General features: G+C 40.4%; 2 protein-coding genes across 3 annotated transcripts; both read left to right on the plus strand.

Annotated features, from left to right (window-relative positions):
- The first annotated feature begins 2,591 nt into the window (after positions 1-2,591).
- ndufaf4 (NADH:ubiquinone oxidoreductase complex assembly factor 4) lies at positions 2,592-6,995 on the plus strand. Of its 2 annotated transcripts, none has more exons than XM_056445614.1 (3): positions 2,592-2,764; positions 5,876-5,970; positions 6,483-6,995. In XM_056445614.1, the coding sequence occupies exons 1-3, from the start codon at positions 2,629-2,631 to the stop codon at positions 6,789-6,791; spliced, it is 540 nt and encodes a 179-aa protein (XP_056301589.1). In that variant the 5' UTR covers positions 2,592-2,628; the 3' UTR covers positions 6,792-6,995. The 2 variants fall into 2 exon arrangements, with proteins under 2 accessions (XP_056301589.1, XP_056301590.1); XM_056445615.1 differs by lacking the exon at positions 2,592-2,764 and adding an exon at positions 3,574-3,728.
- Positions 6,996-8,491: 1,496 nt separating this feature from the next.
- gpr63 (G protein-coupled receptor 63) lies at positions 8,492-12,957 on the plus strand. The gene is made up of 2 exons (XM_056481255.1): positions 8,492-8,959; positions 11,078-12,957. Exon 2 carries the CDS (start codon positions 11,164-11,166, stop codon positions 12,385-12,387), a length of 1,224 nt encoding a protein of 407 aa, XP_056337230.1. The 5' UTR covers positions 8,492-8,959; positions 11,078-11,163; the 3' UTR covers positions 12,388-12,957.
- Positions 12,958-19,104: the final 6,147 nt, after the last annotated feature.

Raw genomic sequence — 19,104 nt, forward strand, 5'->3', positions numbered from 1 at the left:
TAGTTTATCAATAAGAACTTTTGTACAAAGTAGTTATAGGAACTCAATGACAGGAACTAACCACCAAGCTAGTCCATGAAAACTGAGGCCCTGTTTACACTAAACCGTAGATTAGTTTTAAAACAGCGTTTTAGAATGATGAACGATCCGCGTCCACACTAGTGTTTCACCTAGCATTTCTCCGTCCACACTACACTGCTGAAAACACACATCACATGACCACACACACACACACACACACACACACACACACACACACACACACACACACACACACACACACATTCTGGCACGCACTGCAGCGATGAGAGCTGTGCACATCGCACTGTTCATCAAGGATCTCCTGCTGGATCTAATCTCACTATAGTTGTTAATCGTGATCTTTAATTCATCTTGTCTATATCTAACGACATATTCCCCGACTTTAGTCTTCTGAATCTACTCAAGTAACGTGTTTTGGCTGAGCGCAGAGATAAGTTATATTCATTACATATTCTTACACTGATTCTCCACATTGACTGATCGCTCACCTTTATTTCCTATATTGTATAATTTTATTGTACGTTATACTGTTATAAAGGCCATTATTGATTATTAAACTGATATTCAGCAATAGAGAGGGTGTGTTTCGGATTTTCAATGATAATGAAAGGAGGCGGTGATGTTATCGGCTCTGTTTTGTTATTAATATGCACACAGTGAAGATGACACTCATATAAATATGCAGCTACACGACGCCTCAACAGTTTAATTGTCTGTTAAGTTGCTAATATCTAAATGAGAATAGGCAGTTCTTCATATCATGTTTATATTTTATTATTAAGAGAGTGAAACTGCATAGCCAGTAGGATGTGAATGAGCTTATAAAGTACACTGTAGGAAGATTTACCCAACGTGTCCTCTGGAGTCTGTTTTCCATATCAATCTTGCGAAGTCTGAACTAACATGGAGAGGATGCAGGACTGAACTGTGTGTAGGCTACTTTATATTGAGGGAAAAGCCCCAATCAGAGAGGAGAATGTCTGCAGCCCCGCCTCCATGTTCAGATGTCTCCGTTTCCCCCATCTACACTGAGACTGAGCAGCAGCGTTTCAGAATGAAAACGGCCTCTCCAGCATTTCCAAAAAGATCCATTTTTGGTGCTCGAAAACTGCGGGGTAGTGTGGATGGATAGCAAAACTTGTGCGTTTACAAACATAAACGGATTAGTGTAAATGGGGCCTACATTCTGCGTTGCGTTCACAACACTAGGAACTCTGAAGTGACAGAAACCTGCCCAAACCATCATCAAGTGCTGGATTCAACACAATAAACAAACCAACTGGAGGACGGAAGAGCTGCTGCGTTGTTGTTGTTGTTGTTGTTGTTGTTGTTGTGGATTTCTTCATGATGGAAATTGACAGATTGAAAAGGAGGACTAAAATCTTGTAATTGCTACTCATCATTAGGGCTGAGGAAAAAACAAACACAAACAAAGGCGACAGATAAACGCTGCTAGCATTAGCTTTGTGTTTAGGTCAGTGGTCTCAAAAACCAGACGCACAGTAATTTACAGCGCTGAATTACACAGAACTGGATATTTCCTCTTTGTCGGACCATTCTCTGTAAACCCTAGAGATGGTTGTGCGTGAAAATGCCAGTAGATCAGCAGTTTCTGAAATACTCAGAGCAGCCCGTCTGGCAGCAACAACCATGCCACGTTCAGCGTTACTTAAATCCCCTTTCTTCCCCATTCTGATGCTCGCTTTGACCTGCAGCAGATCGTCTTGACCATGTCTACAAGCTTAAATGCAGTGAGCTGCTGCCATGTGATTGGCTGATTAGAAATCTGCGTTGAGCCGTTGGACAGGTGTACCTAATATAGTGGCCGGTGAGTGATGTTTTTATGAAAATATTGTTACTTTTTGTAATAAAACTAGTTTTACCTATGAATAAATAATTCACTATAAATTATGTGTAAATTCACAGTGTAATACGATGAACAATCTTCAATCCTTTTATTTGTAACACAAAAACGTCTGGGGATTTCATTGATTACTATAAGGGATACAGCTGCGGCCAGAAGTTAACGATAATTTATATTATTTATTTAATTACCCCTTAAATTGCATTTTATTATCGTATCACCCAAACCCTAACCATCACAGTAATGTAAAAACTGTAATTATACCAACTACTATTCATTTTATGTATTAAATTACACATTGAATTGCATTTTATTATTGTTTACCGCAAAACCAACCCTCACAGTAATGAAATAACAGTAATTATACCAGGTATTATACATTTTATTTATTAAATTACTCACTAAATTGCATTTTATTAACATCTACGCCTTCCTCAACTCTTACAGTAATGTAAAAACTTTAATTATACCAAGTATTATACATTTTATTTATTAAATTACCCATTAAATTGCATTTTATTATCATATTCTCCTATCCGGAACCTACACCCAACCCTTACAGTAATGTAAAAATACTAATTATTGTTGTACAGTGTCACAAAATATATTAGTCAAGCCGCAGCTGTATCCCTTTTAGACCTTACCAGTCGGCGGCAGTAATGAGCGCTCAGTGCCTCACACTAGAGCTAAAAGAAGAAGAGGGGTGTCCTCTGTTTTAAAACATGGGTTCAAAAGTAACACGCCTAATTAGAAACTTTAACTTAGAGAATCGAGCTCACCGAGAAATCAGCAAAGCAAAGCCTCGAGCAGCACCGCGGCATCTGACAGAAGGAGGAATCACACACGACCACCATGACGGTGAGTTACAGCATGCTGGATTACAGGATACAGGACAGCTGCTGCTCAGGAACACGACGTGACATTGATTAAATACATTTACAACTGTTTAAAATGTAAAGTTCTGTCATTTCATATTTGGGTTAAATAATAAATACGTCATAATTAATGAAGGGTTTACATGAGGTGAACGTCCCCTCTGGAGTATGGTTTATTCATTTTAGTGAACACAAATATCAATACTAATAAAAGCCGGGAGAGGGTATGTGCTTTTACAATTTATATAAAAGAAATAAAGCCATTTAAAACATGTTGTGTAATGGAAAATCACTGCTCTTAAAATCTTGCTCCCAACGCTGTTATTGAACTCTCAAAGAGTTTTATAAATTAAGAATTTAAATAAACGAGTAATGTATAGATGTTATCGTTGATCTATGCCTTTACCCCTTGTCTGGTGTTTGGACTGGGCTACAGTTGGTTTTATATTCGCGCATTCGTTCAGTGACAGCTTGTGACGTCACTATATTGTTTACCCATACCTTGTTTACCTTGAATGTATAAACAGCTGCCTTATATACTTAATTACACGATCTACTCTGATTTTATACTCGAGTTCAGCGGTTCTCAAACTTTTTTCCATCAAGTACCAGTCATCATGAGCGGTATTGAAATACAGTAGCGTAGTAGAGGCCTAATTAACCTGCGACAGCACTGCACAGTTCAAAAAGCAGGCAGATTAATTCCTATTATTATGAATATTTATTATTGTCAGCCACAGTAACGCAATAACACTGTACTGTGCTTACAGGTAAAAAACAAACAAGTCGGTGCCTATGGCGTAGTCGAAAGTGCACCTACACATGCACTCCGGTGCTCACGGCGACCCGGGTTTGATATCCACCTCGAGGTCCTATGCTGTTCCTTCCCCTCTCTCTACTCCCCACACTTTCCTGCCGGTTCTGTCTACTGTCCTGCCAAAATAAAGGTGAAAACGCCTTAAAAAAATAAAATAAAATGTCAACATTTTAATGAAAATGTGATTTTAAAAGTTAAATAAAAATCCCAGACTACTGTTCTTAAAAAGTAAGAAAACACTCCTGGACTTAAATGTGAAGTATTAACATATAGTGGCCCATTCATCAGAACCTGGAAATGTATTTGGACCTCATAAATATAGTCATCATATTCATATAGAAATCATTTGTGATCAATTTTTGAATATATATTTTGCATGTGTATATGACATATTCCTCCGCGTACCACAGTTTGAGAACCACTGCTCTATTTCATTGAGACATTTGACCTGTGTTACATGTGAATAATGGTAAACCGTGATATCCTGAGCTGGACCAGTATATTTCTCTTATAGTTTAACATGTTCTCCTTTAACTGACATTATAAAATCCTGAAAATTGTGCATTTTTTCCAGGACGGTTACTACCCTGTAATGGCACTGAATAGTCGGAATGACCCATATATATATTATCTATATTGTTTACCACGCTACTTTAAGTATTCTGTCTAAAATTGCGTAAGTATGACTTCAAAACAACATTAGCACTATTCATTGATCATGATAGTCATTGGCTAATATGATTTTCCATTTCTGAAGTTATATTGTTAACTCTGTCAATATTAAACCAAGTTTACCTCAATATTCTAAATGGTGAAATCATATTATCAGCTAATGACTAGCAAAGCACAACACTGTTCACAGTCAAATAAATAGTGCTAATGTTGTTTTGAGGTCATACTTGCATGTTATGTCATGATGTTATGTTGTTGAGTGATAAACAATATAGGAATCATGTCACAAGTGTCACGTTGTGCTCATAAAGGTACTTCATTATGATTAATCTGTATTAGCCTTTTTCAATTCTGCTTTACTATTTTATCGAACGCCAAATTTCGAATGTGCGACTATAAAACCAACTTTACCTCAGTGCTGTTTGGGAAACTGTAGGTTCTGGGTGTTTTACGTCTGTTCTGCGTGGCTGAGGAGTGTTTATAACAATTTCAATTGGGATGTAGTAAAGTATTTTAACATAAACATATTGGACTTTGTTGAATTAAAAACTCAAAACTGCAGCGTGTCCACTAAACAGTGGCTGAATTACGTAAATATAGACACCACACAAGGGGTCATGATAGCAAATAACATGCTATCCTGTGTTTCTATATTTTTTACATTTGCTTTGTTCATGGATCTCATGACAACTGCTCTTTTAAGGGGGCTGTTTTACTGTGAAATAACTCTGGTGTGATGATAAACGCACATTTAGTTGCATTTTGAGGGAAATTTCCAAATGTTTTGCTGTTTTATGGCTGAGATGTATCTCTGAGAGACTACACTACCTGACAAAAGTCTTGTGGCCTATCCAAGTTTTAGGAACAGCACATAACTTGACTTGTCAGAAGTGTGTTATATGAAAGGTAAAGGCCTCTAGATGAGGCTTATTTGAGCACAATATAATCTGATCATGTCTTGATTATGAATGATTTGATTAGGACAGTAAGGTCTGACTCTGCTTAGACTAAAGTCTGCTCACTGAACCTTCAATAATGTCCAGTATAGAATATGTGCTCATGCTGCAGTGGAAACAGAATGAATATTGTGTCTGACTCCATCATGAGCTTGGAGGACTGCATCCATACATCTCTGACATGACTCAAATCACTGATTAATAAAGTCATCTGGAATGGTGAAGAAAGCCTTCTTGCAGGACTCCCAGAGTTCATCAAGAGTCTTTGTGTTCATCTTCACCGCCTCCTCCTTCATCTTACCCCAGATGTGCTCAATAATGTTCATGTCTGGTGACTGGGCTGGCCAATCCTGGAGCAGCTTGACCTTCTTTTGATCTCTCGCACGCTCCCATACCGATTGTAAACCCAAACCATGATTTGTCCTTCACTAAACTTGACTGATATCTATGAGAGTCTTGGCTCCATGCGGGTTCCAGTAAGTCTTCTGCAGTATTCTGCAGGACAAATCCACCTTCTGCCACTTTTCCAAACGATTAACTACAGGTCAAGTTATGATTTGCTGCTCTTACAACTGAGATCCACCACAAGACTTTTGTCAGGCAATCTACAAGTTAAACTGTTTTCTTCCTGTAAATGTTTCTGTTTCAGCCACAAGCACTACAGAAGACGTCCACCGGAGGAACGATCCACTGCTCTCAATGCTCAAGGACGTTTATGTGGAGTCCAAAGACCCAGTTCCTCCGGTTAGGCACATGATTCAGATTCATTATGCTCCACATTTCAGAAACGACTCGTTACATAAAGCCAGCATATGTTTTACACAGCGGATGCCCTTCCAGCTGCAACCCAGTACTGGGAAACACCCATACACACTTATTCACACTCATACACTACGGCCAGTTTAGTTAATCAATTCCCCTATAGCGCATGTGTTTGGACTGTGGGACTCAAAGGAAATCCACGCCAACGTGGGGAGAACACGCAAACTCCACACTGAAATGCCAACTGGCCCAGTCGGGACTCAAACCAGTGACCTTTTTGCTGTGAGGCCACAGTGCTAACCACTGAGCCGCTGTGCCGGTCTTTAAAAATACAATTGTTTATTGTTAGTTAATCAACTCTAAATGCATTAGCTAATGTTTACATTTCTCTCTCTCTCTCTCTCTCTCTCTTTCTCTCTCTCTCTCTCTCTTCTCTCTCTCTCTCTCTCTCTCTCTCTCTCTCTCTCTCTCTCTCTCTCTCTCTCTCTCTCTAGGGTGATGCTGTAGTTCAGACGCTGGAGCAGGAGACGCAGCGCCGACAGCTGAAGTTCAGTTTACCGGGAGACCCCTACGGTTTCTGTGACGTCAGCGATGTCCCCAAAGGAAAACTCTCTCTGGTAGAAGCCATGACTGCCCTGAACAATCACAAAAACCTGCCTGAAACCTGGACTGTTGAGAAGCTGGCGCAGGAGTACTCTTTAGACCCGAAAGATGCCAAAGCACTGACGGATTTCTTCTTCCCTTTCAATGTCAAAGTCATTTCCAAAAAGCCAGAGGAGACCAAGCAGATCAAGGAGGATTAACGCTCGTCTGACTCCAGAAGCCGCGTCTGAAACTGCACACTGTATGATGTCTAAATGCATGTGAAAGGACTGTCCTAATTATTTATTTTGTATGAAATGCATTTGGAGGGACTAGTAAGGCAAATAAAGAATAAGTCGTCAGATCCATTTGTAAAGCAGAACGAATTATTGTAATGAATAAATATGAGGGATTGCACTCGGAAATTCTGCAGTGTTATCAGTTTAAAGGGATTTTTCACTCAAAAATTAAGATTTACTCACTTTCAAAGCCTGTAACCATTGACCTTCAAAGTAGGAAAAATAAATACTATGGAAGTCAATGGTTACCGGTTTTCAGCATTTTTCAAAGTATCTTCTTTTGTGTTCAATAGGAGGAGAAACAAGTAAAGGGTGAATAAACGATGACAGAATATTCAGTTTAGGCTGAACTCTCCCTTTAACACTAATGTTAGTGTTGAATGATGTGATTAAATGTAGGCATTGAAAGGATCAGCTGCTGAATAAAGAGGTGGGTTTCATCATGACACTAATATAGAGACATTATAAATGATGGACATGTTTATAACGTGAAGGTAATATGATTTATCTAAGTGTTCTGTACAGTTACTCGTTACCATTCATTCATTGATTCTCCTTCGGCACAGTCCCTTATTTATCAGGGGTCGCCACAGCGGAATGAACCGCCAACTGTTCCAGCATATCTTTTACACAGCAGATGCCCTTCCAGCTGCAACCCAGTGCTGGGAATTACTCATTGCCATACTAGAGTTAATTATTGTGTGCTGATCTCGACTTCTAGTTATATCACCATTGATAGCGCATGTATATCAGTGAGACGAGTTTGGTCTGAAAAACAGCTGCCTTTAACAGCGGTCTACATGAACATCTTTCTGCTCTACACACTTTCTAAATATTACACATCTTACAGGTGTACTTCATCTGAAAATTACAAAAAAGCTACTAAAAAGGTGTACCTAATAAAGTGGCCGGTGAGTGTATATGCCTATTTAACATAAAAATGGAGACGTCTCATATTGCTCTTAGCATTCCAGATGTGGTCAAACATCTCTGGAATGTAATTTTACAAGCGAATACTATTTTCCAGATCTAAAAAGATGCTAAATTTGATCACCTTTCACTTTTATGTGGCGTATTTTATTTTTGACTGGATTCCTCATTTCCTCATGGTAAGCCCTGAAATATCTTAGCGTAAGTTACTCTGGTTGGCCAAAATCTAGTGGTTTTATGTCTGTCTGGTTTAGTCTGATGCCTCGGCTTTAATTTTTTAAATTAGCGGTGTAAAGTCCGATAAACATGGGTATCTTGGCCATTTTCAAATGTTATGTCACTTACACGGGTTTAGGCCAGCAGATGTCCTCAGCGTGCGGATTGAGGCCGTTTCATATGTGTGCAGTTTTGTCCTATATTTCAAAAATCATATTTTTCCTATAATTTTCTCAGGAATATATTTTATAAACTACACTGTTAATTATTTCTAATAATTACTTTTTAAAAAATTATTCCTTCACATACCCGCAATCAAACCAGTTGCACTGACCACAGTGATTGGCCACACTGAAAACTCCAGCATGTAAATCCTGCATTCTCATTGGTCAGCAATGTGTCAATCAAACCCGGCACTGAAATGTCATTGGTTTTCCTCCTAGTGACGTGATGTTCGGTGAATGCGGACAGCACGAGCGACGCGATGTGTTTGGGATGCACATGAGAAATGAGACGAGGGTACAAAATGTATCCTGATGCGTTCCTCTGATTAAGACGAGCATCTGCGGTCGGCAAACAGCGGCGCTTCAGTGCAGTTCTCTCAGGGACTTTATTTACAGATCAGCAAGAGATTGAACATCAGGTTTACAGCGGGGGTGTGTGATTGATTCATCAGCCCCAGAGGCGAGTCAGAAGTCAGATGTTGTTGTTTTTAAACGTGTACATGTAAACGACTCGCCTTCACAGCTCGATACTGGGATGTGAACGCTGAAGCAGGAGAAAAGCGGGTCGTCAAACATCTGTCCGGGTGTTTAGATGGACATGTCGGTTTGCTGGAGCTTCAAACATCTGTCGAGGAAAAGATGTGAACGCGAATCTCAGCGAATAATGCTGTGACCGATGCCGCATCCTTCATATCACTCAAACCACACAGGAGAAACCAGGTAAACACACACATCCGTGTCATAACTGTGTTAAACATCAGTGTATATAAGATTAATATGAGGCTCTTACTCTTCCACCATTTTAAATCGTTTGATCCACCGTCACCGTCCTCCTTTTATTGTGTGGGATGTTATTAACTGATATTTATTGGTATGAATGATCAGATATTCACTGGATGAGGCTAACAGAAGGTGTTGTGAAGCCTATATGTACATTTATTCCATCATCACGAGCTGTCTGACCTATTAATCTGAATATATAGTTCACAAAATGTCAGATATAAGGAGTGAACATTTATTTTCTCGCTATCCCTCTTGCTCTTGTCTCTCATATAGGCCCTTTTGGGGGTATTTTCTAGCTTTCATCCATCAGATGGTGTTGATCTACAGGAGAGGCCTCTCGCAGTGATTATGATTCAGATGTTTATTCCAAGCAAAAGATGAAGAGACTCTTAATCGCTATATTGTTGTTGCTAGGATCCACAACTGTTCAGTGTACATGTCTGTCATTCAGCGCTGAGCTTGCCTCTGCTGTCACTATGGTTTCCGCATATACTGGACCACTAATAGACCTGCAGATGCTTTCCATTTTAATAGAGGTAAAGTTGGTGTTATATTCGGATATTCAGTCATTCTGCTTAATGATATAATTTCAGAAAAGTATTCTTTGCAAATTAGGGGAAATCATATTTGCATCACAGTACGACATTGTTCAGTCAGATAGATAGTGCTAATGATGTTTTAAAGTCATACTTGCATGCTAATTCACATCGAATATTCAAAGTAGCGTGGTAAACAATATAGAGATGGCTAAATGAACGAACGTGCGAATATAAAACCAACTATACCTCTATTCCATGTTAAACATTACTCAGAGCCTTGAATGTAGAAACAGCTGCCTATATAGTTTATTACACCGTTTACTCTGGTTTCATGCTCTATTTCATTGATTCATTCGTTTTCCTTCAGCTTAGTCCCTTTATTTATTAGGGGTCGCCACAGCGGAATGAACCGCCAACTATTCCAGCATATGTTTTACACAGCGGATGCCCTTCCAGTTGCAACCCAGTACTGGGAAACACCCATACACACTCGTTCACACCCACACTCATACACTACGGCTAGTTTAGTTGATCAGTTCCCCTATAGCGCATGTGTTTGGACTGTGGGGGAAACTGGAGCACCCAGAAGAAACCCACTCCAACACGGGGAGAACATGCAAACTCCACACAGAAACGCCAACTGACCCAGCTGGGACTCGAACCAGCAACCTTCTTGCTCTTAGGTGACAGTGCTAACCACTGCGCCACTGTGTTACCTACTCTATTCCATTGATTTATTTTGTATTTTGTGTCAGCATCACAGGCTGTAGTGTAGCTAATACACAATATAAAGTGTGACTCATGGTTTATGAGACGGTGTCCTGTTCCAGGAGACGATGTGTTGCTTTATTATAGGACAGATATCCTACCTAGGACAGATGCTGTGAGACGAGTAGTGAGAGATGCTATTACATGCTAATTTATGCTAGAAACATGTCAACAACATGCTAATTCATGTTGGAATCATGCTAACAACATGCTAATTCATGCTAGAAACATGTCAACAACATGCTAATGACATGCTAATTCATGCTTAAAATGTAATATGCTTTTTAATTTGTGGTTTTAGCCAACTTTTTCAAACTAAATGAACTACTACCAACAGGCTTTCTCAAGCCACCTTAAAGTTTGTCCTCAAACCTTAATATCTAGTTTTATTTTTTACAATCAGACTTGATAAAAACACACTTTTGATTGATTGATTGATCGATTGATTGACATTCTCTCTTTGTACGTGTCATCAGAGGGGGAAAGCCCCTCCCACTAGTGATCATCTCTCCCTCATTAGCATAAACAACAGGGAAGAAGCAGGAAAATAAGCCCAACACCAATCTCAAACTTCTTTTATTTTGGACTACCTGAGATTGACTCTTGTATTCGTGTCTGCACATTACGGCTTAAAGCTGTGGCAGCTGCCAGCATGACTTTACTGTTACAGCACATCACGTTACTTGAGCAGGTCAATTGTGAATGCTAGTGCAGCTGATTTCCTAATGCATTTCTTCTGCTCCCGCAGGGTCTGCCTCCATGCTGAGATGTGCGCTAGTCACCTGTCTGATCGGCTGAGCGTGCACTCTTTACCATGTAACTACAAAAAGAAGGATGCTTTATTCGTCCACTAGTCCTCCTGTGGCTTCAGGGCAGCCGAATCCCTCAGCTCGGCCAGCGTCCCAGCCCGCGGGCGCACGAGCCATGGAGAACTCCTCCAGCAAACTCAACAGCTCGCCGGACTTCCGGACTCTGTCAGAATACATCACTCCGTCATCAGTTTGGCAGGAGCCCGTGGAGGGTCTGAACCTGCCCTTGCAGGTGTTCTTGGGCCTGGTGATTATCTGCGTGCTGCTGCTGGCCTTCCTGGGGAACATGGTGGTGTGTGTAATGGTCTACCAGAGGGCTGCGATGCGCTCGGCCATCAACATCCTGCTGGCCAGCCTCGCCTTCGCTGACATGATGTTAGCGGTCCTCAACATGCCCTTCGCTTTGGTCACCATGGTGACCACACGCTGGATCTTCGGTGACGTGTTTTGCCGCGTGTCAGCCATGTTCTTCTGGATGTTTGTTATGGAGGGAGTAGCTATTCTGATGATCATCAGCGTGGACCGTTTTCTAATCATCGTGCAGAAGCAGGACAAGCTCAGTCCACGCAGTGCCAAATTGTTAATCGCGGTCTCGTGGTGTTTGTCCTTCTGCTTCTCCTTCCCTCTTTCCTTCGGCTATCCCGCGCTCTACATTCCCCCCAGGGCTCCGCAGTGTGTTTTCGGATACACCGCCGAGCGTGGAGACCATGCCTACGTGATGCTGATCATGCTGTTGTTTTTCTTCGTCCCGTTTCTGGTGATGCTCTACACGTTTATGGGAATCTTGAGCACGCTCCGCCACAACGCGCTGCGCATCCACTCGCACCCAGACTCGGTGTGCCTCAGCCAGGCCAGCAAGCTGGGTCTGATGAGCCTCCAGAGGCCTTTTCAGATGAACATCGACATGAGCTTCAAAACACGTGCCTTCACCACCATCCTCATCTTGTTCTCCGTCTTCACCGCATGCTGGGCGCCGTTTGCCACCTACAGCCTGCTGTCCACCTTCAGCCGGACCTTCTACTACAGGCAGAACTTCTTCCAGATCAGCACATGGCTCCTGTGGATCTGCTACCTCAAATCAGCCCTGAATCCTCTGATCTACTACTGGCGCATCAAGAAGTTTCGCGACGCCTGCCTTGACTTGATGCCCAAGTACTTCAAGTTCCTGCCGCAGCTGCCTGGCCACACCAAGAGACGCATCCGCCCCAGCGCTGTTTATGTGTGCGGGGAGCATCGCTCTGTGGTTTAGCGGACGAGGCCTGTTTTTTGTAATTCTTATCAAGCTGTGATATGGTCGGTCTTTTCTTAAAACTTCAGGATTTGACTTTTATTAAATGGGATCACCCCTTGAGATGGAGGTTTTTGATAGGGTCCTGAAGGATGTGCTTTGGTTTCTACAAGATTGTACAGCTGGAAGGTTTACAGAGTTTGTACGTTAAACTTCTTTGATTGCACAATGTTTATTTTTTAGGATTTAGAACTTGATAGAGGTTTGTTCCGTACATATCGGTCAGGTGCTGCTATACTTGGTGAAAATGTGCAATTTTCTGTTTTATATGCCATGAATGTAATGAGATTGTATGTGCTGTATCTGTTGTTTTTTAACCTGGCTTTGTGATCTCTTCTTCTTCTCTTTGTTTTAAACAACATTTTATTTAATTTCATATATTGATGGTTCAGCTGTTATATTTTGGATTATTTTCAGTGTGGGGAAAAGGCATTTGACACAGGATAAAGCATGACTTTTAGATGACTTTTGTGAAAATACAGGATTTTTTAAAAGTTATTTGTGATTTCAATGCCTGAAGTGAATAAAATCATGGGAATAAATTAAACTGTAATTGAAGGATATTCTTTTATTTTCTCATTCTTTGCTTGTAAGTGATGAGGGATATGTTCATCTGGATATCTACAAACCAATAGAAATGTCTCAAGTTTATTGGTCAAAAGGTGGAACAACCCGTCCAAAATTTGCAAGGGTGTTCTGTCTATCATAAACAAATTTGGTAACACTTGGAATACCTTACACTATTAACTCGTTACCTGCCTAGTATTAAGATATTGGCTGTTTATTTCCACCCAATACCTAAACCCATGGGTCTCGAAGTCAATTCCTGGAGGGCCGCAGCTCTGCAGTTTTACTCCAACCCTAATCAAACAGCTGATCAACTAATCAAGGTGTTCGAAACTCTTCTGAAAACCTTGATTATTTGGATCAGCTGTGTTTGATTAGAGTTGGAGCAAAACTGTGCAGAGCTGTGGTCCTCCAGGAATTGACTTTGAGACCCATGCCTAAACCCAACAATTACCTTAATGACAAAAGTCTTAGTTAATGGTTTGTTAATAGTGAGAACACAATGAACTGGGAGATCGATTTAGTTTTAATAATTACTCCAATGACAAAGTCAGTCCCAGTTTATCATCAAAGAGAAGTTTTGTTATCTAAGACCAGGGATTGTCAGCCTCAGTCCTGGAGGTCTGGTGTCCTGCAGGTTTTAGTTCCAAGCCCAGTCAGACACATTTGGGCTAGCTAATCAAGCTCTTACTAAGCTTTCTAGAAACATCCCTGCAGGTGTATTGAGGCAAGTTAGAGCTAAAATCTGCAGGACACCAACTCTCCAGGACCGAGTTTGGACACCCCTGTCTTAGACTATGTAAAACAATGGTCTCAAACTCAGTTCCTGGAGGGCTGCAGCTCTGCGTAGTTTAGCTCCAATTCACACCTGCTTAATAGTCTCTAGTAGTCTTGAACACCTTGATTAGTTGGATCAGCTGTGTTTGTGCAGAGCTGCGGCCCTCCAGGAGTCCAGTTTGAGACCTATGATGTAAGACTACTTCTGTCCTGTTGCATCTGTAGTTGCATCTTTGTGGCGTGCCGGCTTCAGTTACAGGATGATTTGTTCCTGAGGCTGCAGGTAAACCCTAAAGCTTTGTGAATCTGAAAGGTAATTTTCCTCTGCTGGCGTCCCTGGTGGGCTTCATTATTTCTCCAGGCGCTGCTAATGAGGATGCTGTGGGTTTTAGAAGCTCATCAGAAGCAATGTGTGGAACGCTATTACTTAGCAACAGTATGTATTACTCGGCAACCAGCTTGTATTACTTGCAGTTGCTACACACTCTGGTGGGAGTTTTTGTTGTTTGGAGAAGCCGCATACATTGTTTGGTAAAGAATCATTTTTTAATTATTATACAGTTATATGATTAAGCATGGGTTTTATAAAGATCTTGTTTCCACTGGGGTAAAAACAACATCAAAATCACATTAAAAATACTAATCGTCTTATTTACTTGCTTGATGTCAAATAGGCATCTAACATTGGCATCACAGGACTGTCCTGGAAGGAACTTTTGACACCAATGTTAGATGTCAGGTTGACGTCTTTTTTACATCAAGGTAGTTTACATTCATTGTGGGGATACGAAATCCAGTGTAGATCAGTCATTTGGAATCAAAACTTTCAGATTGATAATATTTCCTTATATTATATAAAACTTTTTGTGTTGATATTTTTGTGGTCAAAGGGGCATCAAATTTCCAGCTGGGGATTTTCAATCCGAGGCCTCCAGAGATTGTGTAGCGCCGTTGATGTGAACCAAGACCTGTAACAAGATGATGCCGACCATCGAGGACTTCAAAGACCAATACATATGAAGAGATGATGCCAACCATCGAGGACTTCTAGAGGTCTCTATAATCCTGGACCAGGCCGTATCCTGAGCGGATGCTGTGGTGGTCATGGAGGAGTGGAAAGCACCCCAGTAACAGACGAGTCTCCGCATTGATCATGTGAGCAAGCCTGAACACCTGCCGGTGACCTACTCACACCTGCAGCTTCTCCACGATAGACGTCCAGCGTTCTCCAGCCTCTTGTGCCTAGACCAGTGTTTCCCAACCCTGTTCCTGAAGGCACACCAGCAGTACACATTTTCAAAATCTCCCTAATCAAACACACCTGAATCAGCTCATCAGAACATTGGAAGAGACTTCAAAACCTGAAATGAATGGGTCAGATAAGGGAGACATCCAAAATATGTACTGTTGGTGTGCCTCCAGGAACAAGGTTGGGAAACACTGGCCTGGACTCCACGGCGTCACTGTGAGGTCCCTCATCAAGTCTTTATTTAAAGCACTAAAAGTGTAATAAAGTAAATAAATCGAGATGTTAAATTTCTCAGCTGGGCGATCTGACTTCAAACCAGTGGAATAATATTAGCCAACTTTATAAGTTGCTTCGTTCAACGTTCAACACAGGCATAATGTTTATATAATGTTCCAGTAACAGCTTAATGGTAACGTTTCTAATGCTAACGTTTTTAAAACATTTTAAAACAATAATGCTTACGTTTTTCAAACATTTCCCCAACAACGTAAGGATAACGTTTTTATCCTATCATTTTTAGAACGTTCCTTTTACAACTCAATAGTAATGTTTCTAATGCTTACGTTTTCAAATGTTCCCCCAACAACACAGGGAAAACATTTTTAGAGTGTTCCGTTAACAACGTAACAGCTAATACTAACAATTTTAAAACATTCCCCAACAAAGCTAAGATAACGTTTCAATTAACAACTCAATGGTAACGTTTCTAATGCTTGTTTTTCAAACATTTCCCTAACAACACAGGGATAATGTTTTTATCCTAACATTTTTAGAACGTTCCTTTAAGAACTCAATGGTAATGTTTTTTAATGCTTGTTTTTCCAAACGTTCCTCCAACAACACGAGGAAAACATTATCCTAACCTTTTTCTGAACGTGCCATTAACAACTCAGTAACATTTCTAATGCTTGTTTTAAGAACGTTCCCCTAACAACGCAAGGATAACATTTTTTAGAATGTTCCATTAACAGCTCAACAGTAACGTTTCTAATCCTGATGTTTTTAAACGTTCCCCCAACAATGCAATGACAACGTTTTTAAAAAATGGCCAGTGTTCTACAAGGAAACGCTCTACAGACATTATGCAAGAACGTTATGTTGAAAACTTTTGAGAGAACCTTTAGAGAACATAAAGTTAGGAGAACTTTCACTTTTAGCTGGGTTGGCTTAAAAAAACACGTTTATTCTAATGATTACTGTTGGATGTCATTTTGGGTGTTGTTTTAAGGGGGTCATTTGATATCAAAACAATTAGCATTTCTGACCTTTCTTTTTTTATTAAGGCTGGGATAGTTTGCCCCCCAAAAAGTCAACAGGCTATTTAATTTACTCTTTGTAGTCATGCCTTCACACAAATGCACTCAGATTTTTTACATTTCCTGACTCTTTCATGCTTTATCGGCTAATAGCAGTGAACAGAAAGTGCACATCTATCAGAAAACTCGTCTCCAGTTAGCAAATACAGTATTCGAACCTGTAAAGTGCCAAATGCAAATTCACAAGTAGAATCCGCTTGTTAAGAGTGACGTCACGCGAAGCAGCTTCAAGCTAGAGCTCTATCAAACTGTATGGGGAGACTCAACAAATGTTAATAATAAACATTTGCAAAGCGCTGTATTACTTTCGAAAATCACGATCGCAATATCCATGCCTAATATCCCATGGCCAGAAATCCCATTTTTAAATTGTTCAAATTTTGGTATTTCTAATGCAGCAAGTCCAGACCCTGCTGAAAAATCCAGCTTAAACCAGCCGGTCGGTTGTTTTTGCCTGGTTTTAGCCATTTCCAGCCTGGTCTTAGCTGGTCAGGCTAGAAAATGACCAGCTAAAACCAGCTTGACCAGCCTGGTTTAACCTGGACATAGCTGGTTTGGCTGGGCTCCCAGCCTTTCTAGGCTGGTCAAGCTGGTTTTAGCTGCTCATTTTCCAGGCTAGAAATGGCCAAAACCCCTCTAAAACCGGGCTAGTGGACCAGCTAAACCCAGCCAACCAGCCTAGGCTGGTTTAAGCTGTTTTTTTTCCAGTAGGCCCGGGCGAGAATTCACTTTATAGGACTAAAAAGGGGCTATAAACGAATATTTTCTCAATTCAAATGATTAGCTTGAACCCGGAAGCAGTACTTCACACGTCACTACTAACAATTAAGTGGATAGGCGCCATTAACTGCCTCACAAAGCTGAAAAAGGGGGTAAACACTACAAGCGATACAGCCGCGGATACTCACCTCATGCGGTGTACAATGATAATTAATATTTGTACATTTCTGTGAAGGTTGGTTAGGGGTAGTCGTTAATAAAATACAATTTAATGGGTATTAAAAAAAACATGCAGAATACTCGGTATAATACTGTTTTTACATTACCGTGAGGGTTGGGTTTCTCGTCAACTTCCGACCGCAGCTGTATCCCTTCTAGCAACAACCGCTAAAAAGAGGATGTTATTTAATCGATCTCTGATCATGTCAGAAATTGGCGAGTAAATGATCCAATTGTGCATATTTTGGGCAAACTATTCCTCTAAACTCGAATACAAAGATCTTCACAAACTAACATTTGTGGGTGTTTACGTTCTGCTGCCTCATGAGATGTTCATATTGTTTATTAGCTGATCGTGTCTGCTGTGTTGATGAATGTGCTTCAGCTCTGATGCGCTTTAAGGGTTATTTTTCAGTGTGTTTTGTGTATGATCCCTTTGAAAAGCTCTTTCGATGTTTCTTCTTGAAGTATAAAGTCGCTGCCTTCACACTTGTGTTATTGTTCAGTCAAAAAATGAATTTAGTCATCGTCTCCTGCTGTTTCCATGACGATGAGAAGCAAAAGAAACCTGTCCCTGAACACTCAGAGAACAGACACTGAGAATTTAAATAAATAAAAACACTATAATGCATGTAGGAAAACACTTATAATGACGGATTCTCCACCCTGAAAGTAGACAACTGCTTGTTTTGGTGGATGTTTGACCCACATGTCACATCTTAAACTCTATTTCACTGGGTTTATAGCGATGCTAACACTGACCTTGGTTTATCGCCACATTCAAACAGACATTAAAGGGCACCTATGATGAAAACTTCTTTTGTAAGCTGTTTGGACAGAACCATGTGTAGGTGTAGTGTCCACAGTTATATTGGAGTGATATAAACCCAGTAAGTCTCTTTTTTAATTGAATGATCTAAAATAGGACCCAAACCCCAGTGATTTTCAGGTGTGAATTTCCCCACCCACCATATTGATTGACAGCCTCCATGATCTCCATAATAACATGTATACACACATCCACAGAGCATTGTTTTGCAAAGAAACTAAGATTAAAATATCTGTTCAACTCTCGGTAAAAATGTTTTTAAAACCGAGCATGTTTGTGATAAAGACAGTAAATTCACTATATAATTCTTATCTGCTATAATCACCACGGCCCCTATGGCATTTGTGTGACTAATGACCTTACTTCAGTTTCATCCGAGTCTCTATCACTGACTGCTGTTTATCTGATGTAATGCATGAATAACAGACACACAAATGGGAGCGGTGGGGGTGGGGGGGGGGGGGTAGAGAAGCAGCTCATTTGCATTTAAAGACACAGCCTACAGAAACAGCTGCACTGAACTCAAGACACCAGAATGGGCAGATTCTGGAGGCTGTAATAAATGATCTGCTGGGTGTTTTGAGCTGAAACTTTACATATACATTCTGGAGACACATTAAGATAAGAGGCTTATCTTACATCTTGTAAAGTCAAATAAGAGCTCTTTAAATCAAAGTTGATGGATATACACTTCAAGGTAAAACGATTAGCCTGTGGGTTTTGTTTTATCTTCTCAAATATTTCCCAAGTGCTGTTTAATGGAGAGATTTATCTATACAATAACATGTAATACCATATAAAATTGTACATGCTTAAGAAAAAGGTAGAACTTAGACAATATAAGGTAAATTCAGTATACTGTAAAATGATATATTCGGAAGAGTTCAGGTGCAAAAACCTCTAAATGCAGACTGAAATGTTTCTCTAAAATGAGCATTTTTATCAGACTCCTGTGTGCAAGTTCAGTAATATCACACTTATGCCAATGTAGAAGTCTTTTT

This window comes from Danio aesculapii, chromosome 20 (assembly GCF_903798145.1).
Source record: "Danio aesculapii chromosome 20, fDanAes4.1, whole genome shotgun sequence".
NCBI lineage: Eukaryota > Metazoa > Chordata > Actinopteri > Cypriniformes > Danionidae > Danio > Danio aesculapii.

Bases quoted from the DNA above. Each gene is read 5' to 3' on its own strand.
- ndufaf4 (XM_056445614.1), top strand. From the start codon at position 2,629: ATGGGTTCAAAAGTAACACGCCTAATTAGAAACTTTAACTTAGAGAAT. The intron at 2,765-5,875 runs GTGAGTTACAGC...TTTCTGTTTCAG, and splicing joins CACACACGACCACCATGACG to CCACAAGCACTACAGAAGAC. The intron at 5,971-6,482 runs GTTAGGCACATG...CTCTCTCTCTAG, and splicing joins CCAAAGACCCAGTTCCTCCG to GGTGATGCTGTAGTTCAGAC.
- gpr63 (XM_056481255.1), top strand. From the start codon at position 11,164: ATGCTTTATTCGTCCACTAGTCCTCCTGTGGCTTCAGGGCAGCCGAAT.